This window comes from Helicoverpa zea, chromosome 13, assembly GCF_022581195.2.
Source record: "Helicoverpa zea isolate HzStark_Cry1AcR chromosome 13, ilHelZeax1.1, whole genome shotgun sequence".
In the NCBI taxonomy this organism is placed as follows: domain Eukaryota; kingdom Metazoa; phylum Arthropoda; class Insecta; order Lepidoptera; family Noctuidae; genus Helicoverpa; species Helicoverpa zea.
In genome coordinates this window covers 91,817-102,601 of record NC_061464.1, presented here as the reverse complement: position 1 = coordinate 102,601, position 10,785 = coordinate 91,817, and the positions used below count along the sequence as shown (strand labels likewise).

Here is a 10,785-nt window from a genome sequence, read left to right as displayed (position 1 = left end):
CTATTGTGAAAAATAGAACTGGTGATGTATCAAGTTCGTCAAATTACCGACCTATTTCATTGGCTACTGTATTCTCTAAAGTATTTGAAACTTTAATTATGAAACATCTGAATGAAAACAATATACCTTTAAATAATGCTCAATTTGGTTTCCGGCGAGGTTCATCCACCGATTTAGCTATATTTGCCTTGAAAAATACGGTGTTCGAGTATTTAAATAGAAACACCACAGTATATTCGTGCTTTTTAGATTTGAGCCGCGCATTTGATACAATAAATTACAGTATACTATGGGACAAATTAAAGAAAACCAAAGTACCACCGAAGATCATAAATATTTTAGAATACTGGTATGCCAATCAAATAAATCAGGTAAAGTGGAATAACACTCTGTCGGAGAGTTATAGGCTGACAAGTGGAGTGAGGCAGGGCGGGCTGACGTCGCCTGTCTTATTCAACTTGTACATAAACGAGCTGATCGAGGAACTGAGCAGCACCAGGGTCGGATGCCAGGTCGGCGGAGTACGCATTAATAACCTTAGTTATGCGGACGACATGGTGCTGCTCAGTCCGTCGGTCAACGGCATTAGGCAGTTAATAAATATATGTGAAAAATATGCAACTCGACACCACCTAACATATAATGTGAAGAAAACGGAAGTCATGATATTTAAGTATAAAAAAGGCCCTGATGTAATACTACCGATAAGCTTATGTGGAACCGTGCTTAAAATTGTTACCAAGTTTAATTATCTGGGACATATTGTAACAGAAAACTTGATGGATGATGACGATATGGAACGGCAGAGGCGCAGTATAGCCTGTAGAAGTAACATGCTAGCCAGGCGGTTCTACCACTGCTCTAAACAGGTGAAGGTGATGCTGTTCAAGGCGTACTGTCAGTCGTTCTACACCAGCCAACTCTGGTACCGGTACACGAGGAGTGCGTATAACACTCTTCGTGTACAATATAATATAATAATGCATTCCGGGTAATAATGAACTTGCCCTGGCGGTGTAGTGCGACTGACATGTTCGCTGAGAGCAGTGTTGCAGGGTTTGCTGGTCTAATACAGAAGCTCAGGGTGTCATTCTACAGCAGAGTAGCCCTGACTAACAACAAAATTGTGTCCTCTGTTTTTCATAACGTCCATCTAACCCGAGAGATGAAAGACTTTTGTTAATTTTTAATTACATATAGGTTAAGTTTTTAATTTTGTTATTTTATTTTATTATTATGTATTTCAAAGTTTAAGTCATGATGTTTGTGTTAGTCTGTAAGTATCTAGTGTATGTTATGGGTAATTACCTGAAATAAACAATATTTAATTTAATTTTAATTTAATTTAATATATGATATTGCACATAAGGCACTGGGTCAAACTATGTCGTCAATTCAGGTCTAAGAGCAAAAAAAAATTGAGCCAGATCAATGAGTCAAAAACCCTCGGTTTCAAAGAATCACCCTACAACGCCATCTGTCACGGTTTTTGGAAAATTTTTATTAATTCTCAAAAAGTAAACCTCCCATTTTATTGGGATCGATCGGTTCAATATGTCTTCCGCCTCCATTCCCCTTTGTCATCCTTTATTGGCGTGTAAAAGTGTTGGATTGCACCTACACATCATACATACATACACCCCATCTTTTCCTACTTACCATCTCGTCTCGTCTTTTCCTGGGGCCCGATTCTCCTAATTTTACTTAAGCGACATACGAGACACGTTCGACTCGATTCGACTGAGATCCAATCCCGACTCGATTACGATTGAAGCGTATGTTGTGGCATTCCGCTATTTTTTCTTTGAAATAAACGTTTTTATCCTTTTCTGTCATTCAATAATGAATCATTTTGTCTGCAAATGGTTTACGATTGCAAAGTGATTGAACAGCAAACTACCGTATAGACCAAAATCACCAAAATAGCAGACCAATCGCTCACCGATCAAATGTCAATCGAATACGATTGGTCTTTTATTAGTAGCAGAATGCCCGATATGGTTAAAACTGCTATTGCGATCATATTGCGATTCGATTTCTATTCGATTTTGACATTATTAACTTAGGAGAATCGGGTCCCTGTTACTGCGTACTTCATTCTTGTCTTTCACTTCTGGATTGTTAAATCTAGAGACCCCCCAAATTGCAAGTAAATGAAATAGCTATCGTGCCACAAATAATGTTGGAGTGGGGTGTTCACTAGATACTTCTAGGATACCTACATGTTTGTTCCGTACCTACCTACCTACTCGTTGAATACACCCACCCGGACTTTTGATCACACACGTTTTACTGCTGTAAAAATTTAAGGTAAGGTAAAGGCTCGAAAGCAAAAACAAAAACACATGAAAGAGAAAAACGTACCTAGTAGGTCGGCTACATTATCTTTTCTGTCTTGGGAAGTATGTTTTTTAGGGTTCCGTACCGAAAGGGTAAAATGGGACCCTATTGTTTTCGCTCCTCTGTCCGTCCGTCTGTCACCAGGCTGATTTTAAATAATATATGTATGAGCTGCCTATGTATTGATATAGGGCTGCCATCCGTCCGGGTTTCCCCGGATTTCTCCTCGTTTGGAGGCCGTCCGGGGGCCGTCCGGGCGGGGTTTCAAGAAGTGTCCGGGGAAAACCCGGACATTTTTCATAGGGCCATCTTAACCTATGGTGCCTGGGTATGCGAATTACCCGGGCGCCTAATAATGCAGAAGTCGAAGTGTCCCAAAACTCCAAAATTTTCGCGCTCGCTTCGCTCGCGGCTTCTTTTCTTAAAACATTTTTTTTACGTTTAGCTACTTTAATATCCCAATATTCAAACAATTTTGCGCTCGCTTCGCATGCGGCTTCTTCACTTTGCGGATTTTTTTATTATACAAGTTTAGGTGCTTTAGTGACCCAAAACTCAAAAATTTTCGGCGACTTCACTTTACGGTTGTTTGTATTTTTCATAATTTTTTTGTCTAACCTATCAAGAAGGTAACTCCTAGTTTCCATATGAGCTTTCTTAATTATGACCTCCGAAATACATTAAGTCACAATCTTTCAATACTAGGTACTACATGAGCTAGAGACGGCCCTGACTTTTGATGTAAGGAAGGACCTCATTGAATTTAAGTAATATGATAATATTAAAAATTAGGTCTTGTTTTGTTAAACAAAAAAAATCGGACTCGTCCGGGGAAAAAATGCTATTTACGCCAAATGTCCGGGTTTTTTTAAATATTTGTCCGCGTTTGGCGAAATTCGAAATGGCAGCCCTATATTGATAAAGAGTGGTTGCGTTGAGATCTGCGTTAACATTGATTAGCTGAAGCTTTTTGGTGCACGTTGTTTGTTTACGAGCGCAAGCGGCGTCTCGCGGGCAGCGGAGCGCGGCCGCGCGGGGGGCGCCTGGCACCTCGCCACCGGAACGCGGTCACTCACCAAAACACACAGATTTCTCGGGAAAAAATAACAAGCGGCCGCACAACTTCGCCGCGATAACTTGCGCGCACTCGTTCTCACTACGCGAGCTAGTACAGCTATCGGATATCTGTCAACTAGCAAGCGGCGCCGCGGTCCGCACTAGTGCGTGCGGGGCAGGGCGCGACATGCGGCGAGCCCGCGCTCCCTGCCGCCAGCCTCGGAGCAGTGCATGAGCTGCAGGCACTGACGGCCTCATTGTTTGTGGGTAAGTAGCCTGCAAGTTTTTATATGTATGGCGAACATGAGGTTTGAGCTTCAGTTGAGTTGACAGTGTTTATCTGGCGTGGAGGGCGATGGAGGCGGTGTACCCGGCGGCGGCGTCGGCGCTGGCGCGCGGGCGGCGGCTGCGGCGCGCCACGACGCGCGCGCGGCACCGCACCACGCCCGTCACCTTCGCTGAGATAAAGGTGCGTGGCTCTCTCCAACCCGGCGTAAATGATACATAGCATCCCGTGTACCTACACTCGTACTCGTAGTCCATCACGAGGGTATTTTAGCTAGAGTCAGGGTCTGCTAGTAACTAGTTAAAGAGTGGCACCAAATAATGATTGTGATCATTGAACTGGGGCCCGATTCTCTTAATTTTACTTAAGCGACATACGATTCACATTCGACTGAGATCCAATCACGACTCAATTACGATTGAAGCGTACACAAATCAAAAAAACTTTGCGATCACTTCGAAAAACTGAAATCATTTTTATTACTGTAGATTATATTATGACTTTTTCCTTTTTTTAGGTTCTTTATTTAAAAATAAAGCATTAGAACTTAGAACAATGACCCGTTCAATTGTTTTTTCATATCAAGGCTTTCAGTCCTACTAGCTTACGCTCATTCAGAGATTTAGTCCATTATAAGAGATTCTAGATATTTTTTGCGGAAAGTTGTGATGATGTGTGACACCACGAGAGTAATAGCACGCAGACTTGCTATATCCCAATCCTGTGTCGTGGCTACGTTGCAGAGGTATCACGGAATGGGGAATTTAGCTGACTGACCCCGCATCGGTCGCCCAACTGTTTTGACAGCTGCCGTGATCCAACAATCAAATCCACTAAAATAAAAGCAGAAGTCAGGGCCGCCTCTGGGCTTGAAGTAAGCACGCAGGCCGTTCGCAATTGCTTGCACCAGGCTGGATTACGAGCACGGAAGTCTTGGCGAGCTTCGCTCAATTCCCGGCAACGTCAACAACGAAGATTACAGTGGGCTAGACAAAATAAAGAAGATGGGGGAAGAAAACATTTTTCAAAACTGTCTGTTCGTTGACGAATCCCGAATCAGCACTCATCCAGATAACCGACGTGTCCGTGTCTGGAGAAGACCAGGCGACCGTGAAAGACAAAGAACTGCCACTGGAACAGTTCAGCAAGGCGGAAAATCGGTATCCTTTTGGGGTGGCATTATGATTGGAGCCAGAACGCCTTTGATCCCGTATCGGGGGTTCATGACAGCAGACATGTACAAAGCAGTTGCTATTGATGATATCGTCAGACCATTCCGAGTAAACCATGGGCACCAATTTGTACTTGCCGACGATAATGCGCCTGCACATCGAGCTCAACGAGTCAATGCTGCTCTTCATCACACGATTAGACTAGCCTGCCGGCTCGCCCGACTTAAACCCAATAAAGCACGCGTGGGATGCTAAACGAGCAGAATAGAACCGTGAGCCACGTCCCCAGACAGTTCCAGAGCTCAGGGAAGCCGCTATTGCAGAATGGGATAGGTTACCACAGGAAATGTTGGATAACTTGATCCTCAGCATGCCCAGGAGGATCTTCGCATGTGTTCGAGCCAGGGGAGGAGTTATTTTGTTGTTTAAGTCAGTCAGACAGTCTTTTTCTTTCTATGAAATTTCTATCACAATTACATTATAACTAATGGCTCAATTTTTAAAGATAAATAATAAAAAATAGTTTAATATTTCAATTTCTGTAACGTTGTACGTTATATTTTAATATTAAAAAAATACTTAATACTAGATTTGCTATATCTTAGCCGCGCGCCGCGAGCCGTGCACCGTTGACGGGTGACGGAACCCGGTTCGGCGAACTATCCCTCCTATGAGGCGACGCGAGCAGAGACGGCGGACAATCGCGAGACGAGGACTAGCACGACACCGCGAGCCGATAAAGTACTGGGTCTATGTACATTTTTAACTCGCTAGTACATCGCATTTAATTTAATCCTAAATTAACTATTGTGCTTTTAAAATTACCTTTAGAGTCAGTGTATACCCCAGATCGGGGGTCAAGTACCAGACTACCTCCAGTGCACCTACCGTAGTGCACCTACTAAAGTGCGCCTATCTACGTGCCCGTGTCTACCTACGTGCCTGTGTCTGCCTACGTGCCGCGCCTATCTACGTGTCCTGCATCTACCTACGCGTCCGGCATCTACTAGCGCGCTGCACACCTACCCCGCCTGACCGCTGCCGAGCTGCCTGACTATACAGGATAGTGGTGTTTTTATAGCGGGCCAGAACTTAACGCGTGCTCGATATTTCTGAACGCACTCCCGGCTCTGCCGATCCTTTTGTAAAATATAGCCTTTATACTATTTACTAAATTTCTTTTTATTTTCTACCTACTAGTCTACCTACCACTAACCTAAACGTAAAACAGAGTAAAGAATATAAAGAAAGCATACAACATAGACTTTTTCTTGATAAAGTTAAAATTTAAAGAATTATAGGAGCTTATGCTATTGATCGCGAACTTTTTTTGATGTGTGTATGTGGCATTCCGCAATTTTTTCTTTTAAATAAACGTTTTTATCCTTTTCTGTCATTTAATAATGAATCATTTTTAATAATGATTGTAGAGCATACTACCGTATAGACCAAAATCACGAAAATGGCAAACCAATCGCACACCAATCAAATGTCAATCGAATACGATTGGTCTTTTATTAGTAGCAGAATGCCCGATATGGTTAAAACTGCTATTGCGATCATATTGCGATTCGATTTCTATTCGATTTTGACATTATCAACTTAGGAGAATCGGGCCCCAGGTATCATTCTGATCAGCGTTTCAAAACTAACTTTAAATAAATATCGATATTGAAGCTATTCATTAGATGATTCCATTTTATATTTCTTGGCTTAATTTATCTAACCATTCATTCTGTTTTGAACGTAAATGTTTTACCTGTACAGATGTTTTAATATTCGGTTTGCGATTAACCAATCGAATGTCGTTGGAATACGATTGGTCTTATATCAGTAGCACAATGCCCGATATGGTTAAAACAGCTATTGCGCGATTTTTCTATTCAATTTTGACATTATTAGGAGAATCGAGCCTGTTCACTAAACGTTTTTATCCTATTCAATTATTAGTCTATAAATGCAGAATGCCGGACAAGGTTAAAATTGTTATTGAAATTCAATTGACACATTATCAAAATAGCAGAATTGAGTCCCTGAGCGTTTTGTGATGGAACGAGTAGGTACCCACGTTTTGTGCAGTAAAACACAATATCGGACGTAGTTTGTGGTGCCACTTTAGTAAAACCTATTTGAGCTATTGCATCAATTGCATAGCTGGTCTCCATGTAAAACTACTTAGGTAGGTATATTTCAAAAAAAATATAAGGGATATGAGCCCGTTGCAGTGGCTCCTTGTAAAGCACTGGTACTCAGCTACATCCGGTTAGACTGGAAGCCGAACCCAACAGTTTGGGAAAAGGCTCGGATGAAGAGGAGATGAGCTCGTTGCGTTGCGGTTACCAGTAGCCCATGCATGCGAGTAGAGAATGGGAAATGTAAGCGCGGCGTGGTGTTGATACAGGAGGTGGACGAGGAGAGCGCGGAGGTGGAGGCGAGCGAGGAGCGGCGGCGCCGGCCCGACCTGCTGGAGGAGCGTCTGGGCCGCCAGTTCGCGGAGTTCCGGCGGCGCCGCGACGTGCTGCGCGAGCGCGAGCCGGACGCGCCGCCCGCCGCGCCACGCGCCGGCAGCGAGCCCGCCGCCTGACTGCCTCGCGGACGCCGAACACGTTATGTACCTACTTGTGCCTTTGCTATACCTATGTTCAATGGGATAGGTACATCTCTGAACATTTCGAAAACTAAATACTTATCGATAATTACTATACCTACCTAAGTTAAAGTTACCGTGAATATTAGGTATATAAAAACCTATGCAAAGTGTATATTGTGTGAATCAGTGTATCTACAAAACAAGTCCATAGTATAAAGAGATCATGTTCACTTTCTGAAGAACACCAGGGGCCCGATTCTCCTAATTTTACTTAAGCGACATACGATTCACATTCGACTGAGATCCAATCCCGACTCGATTACGATTGAAGCGTATGTGGCATTCCGCTATTTTTTCTTTGAAATAAACGTTTTTATCCTTTTTTGTCATTCAATAATGAACCATTTTGTCTGCAAATGATTTACGATTGCAATATGATTGTACTGCAAACTACCGTATAGACCAAAATCACCAAAATAGCAAACCAATCGCCCACCAATCAAATGTTAATAGAATACGATTGGTCTTTTATTAGTAGCAGAATGCCCGATATTGTTAAAACTGCTATTGCGATCATATTGCGATTCGATTTCTATTCGATTTTGACATTATTAACTTAGGAGAAGCGGGCCCCCCAGGTATCATTCTGATCAGCGTTTCAAGACTAACTTTAAATATCGATATTGAAGCTATTCATTAGATGATTCCATTTTATATTTCTTGGCTGAATTTATCTAACCATTCATTCTGTTTTGAACGTAAATGTTTTACCACCTGTACAGATGTTTTAATATTCGATATTGAAATATGTAGCCGTTTAATGTTTTTGTTATAAATAAAATACTTTGTATGACTGTTCTCGTATAATTATTGTACAATAAAATAAATAGCACTCTCAACCACGCGCCTCTCGGACACATCAATAAATAGACAAGACTCTGTAACTACATACATATGTACACGTTGTACTCGCTAGCGGTGTATGTACACCCACTATTAACAATTTGTTATAAAATGTTCAACAACATTTTTGTGAGCGTCGCTCAGCGCTGCACCATAGGCATAAGGGCATGGCATGTCCCTCGATGTGTGAATCAATGAGTCGTGTTTCTTGAAGAAAATATACTTACCGATAATCCTAAGTCATTTTTTTTATTTTTCTTGGAACACAATGCTGAATAATCCATTAATTTGATCTAGATCTTGATTAACAATAATTGTCTAATGTGTTTTAATAATCACGTATTTTCTTTTGCAAAGCTGCTTGTTCGTAAATGGTTTGAAAATTTTTTATTTGGTTTTTATGTGACTTTTTGAATTTTTATATTACGTTATTGTCAACTAAACTGTCTACGCATGGTGTGGATTCCTATAAGTGAGGAAACACATTGCATGGTTGTGTTTGTATTTTTTTTTGTATGAAGTTGTGTATTTCTTGTTGGAATTCCTAATAAAATAAATAAATAAAATGTGACTGACATTCTGAAGTCAAAAACTTGGTAAATGGCCATATCCTTGTTCCTCTTGAGCCATACTTCGGGGGACAGCCTGTATACGATATACCTGCACAGCGGTCTGCCGAACAGCTCCTTATCGAAACACATAAGTACTTGTGAGTGCCTCACATCATTACTCACTACGCTATGGCAACGCGTAACAACATACAAAACCTAATTATTGTATAACGATTCGTACTAGTGTATAGTTTTGGACTTAGTGAGCGACTTTACTTACGTAGCACTAGTGCGGCTCCCGGGCCGACTCGTGTCGCCGTACACAGTACGGTGGCACCTCCTACTGCTTCATTTTCGTATAATATTAGCAATATATATAATAGACTCGTATATACTCTTATCAACATTTTTCTAAATAAATAGTTACTTTGTTATAATACTTCATTTTCAGCCTCGACACCTATGCGGATACTCCATAATACTGTACAAAATATATTGTCTTTAGCACGTCATGTATAGTCTGTGGGCAGCGTGCGGCGGGGCGGGGCTGTGGACGGCGCGGAGTCAGTCTTGCGGGGGAGCCTCGTCGGGCGGCGGCTCCGTCTCCGCGGCCGACGGGATGGTGTGCAGCAGCCGCGCGGCCAGCGCTGGCGACGCGGGCGGCGACGCGCCCGACACGGCGGGCTGGCGCGTCAGCCGCGGCCGCGCCGGCGCCGGCGCGCTGCCGCCCGAGCGCGACGTGCGCCACGTGCCCGTCGACGCCGTGGCCGCCGAGCCCGACGAGTCGTTGCGCGACGACGACAGGTTGGAGTCCTGCGACGTCTTGCGCGCCACCAGCCACGACGCGGCGCGGCGCGGCGGCGGCGGCGGCCGCCCGTAGCCGCGCCACGAGTCCGAGCGCGACGACGAGAACTCCACGGACGAGGACACGGAGCCGGCGCGCTTGGGCGCCATGGCGGGCGCGCGCGGCGCGGGCGCGGGCGCGGGCGCCGAGCGGCGGCCGCACGCGCGCAGCCAGCCCAGCAGGCGGCGCGGCGGCGGCGCGGGCGGCGCGGGCAGCAGGCGCCGGCACGCGCACGCGGCGCCGTGCTGCCCGCGCGACGACCGCTCCGCCAGGCTGTTGGTGTTGGCGGGCGTCTGGCGGTTGCTGAAGTTGGACGAGTGTCGGCAGCGGCCGATGCCGCGCGTCACCCGCGACTCCTCGATGGCCTTACACACGAGCGCGCAGTCCTTCTTGAACTGCTTGGTGAGGATGGCGTACAGGAAGGGGTTGCAGCACGAGTTGAGCGGCAGCACGAACACCGTGAACACTTTGGCCTCCTCGAGCGACACGAGCTGGGCGCCGAAGGCCGCCGTCAGCGCGAAGAAGGCGATGGGCGACCAGCAAAGGAAGTCGGTGAACACGAGCAGCGCCATGCGCTTGGCGATGCGCGAGTCGTTGGAGTTCCAGGCCTGCGAGCCGCGGATGGCGCAGTACATCTTGAGGTAGCAGCCCAGCAGCACGAGGAAGGCCACGCCGTTGATGGCCAGCAGCGTGACGACGTAGCCGAGCGCGGCGGGGGTGGCGGTCTCGAAGGGCAGGCACACGGCGAACTTGCGGTAGTCGGACACGCCCAGCAGCGGCAGCGCGGCCGCCGTCAGCGAGAAGGCCCAGCCCGCCGCCATGACGGCCGCCGCGTGCCGCAGCGACAGCCGCTTGTTGAGGTGCATGGCGTGCGTGATGGCGTAGTTGCGCTCCAGCGTGATCACCGCCAGCGTGAACACCGACAGCTCGGAGGACAGCACGCCCAGGAAGCCCGCCAGCTTGCAGCCGCCCGACATCTGCCAGGCGATGGCGTGCGCGCGGAACTCGCCCAGCGTGCCCGCGTCCACCACCGCCAGGAACCC

The 10,785-nt window shown here is 45.7% G+C and overlaps 1 protein-coding gene across 1 annotated transcript in view; it reads right to left on the bottom strand.

Annotated features, from left to right (window-relative positions):
• Positions 1 to 8,288: 8,288 nt before the first annotated feature.
• Positions 8,289 to 10,785, bottom strand: part of LOC124635539 (lutropin-choriogonadotropic hormone receptor) — a 45,638-nt gene continuing 43,141 nt past the window's right edge. The window contains exon 17 of the mRNA XM_047171446.1: positions 8,289 to 10,784. Coding sequence (XP_047027402.1) covers positions 9,463 to 10,784 — 1,322 coding nt within the window. The 3' untranslated portion in view covers positions 8,289 to 9,462. The remainder of the gene's footprint in view (position 10,785) is intronic.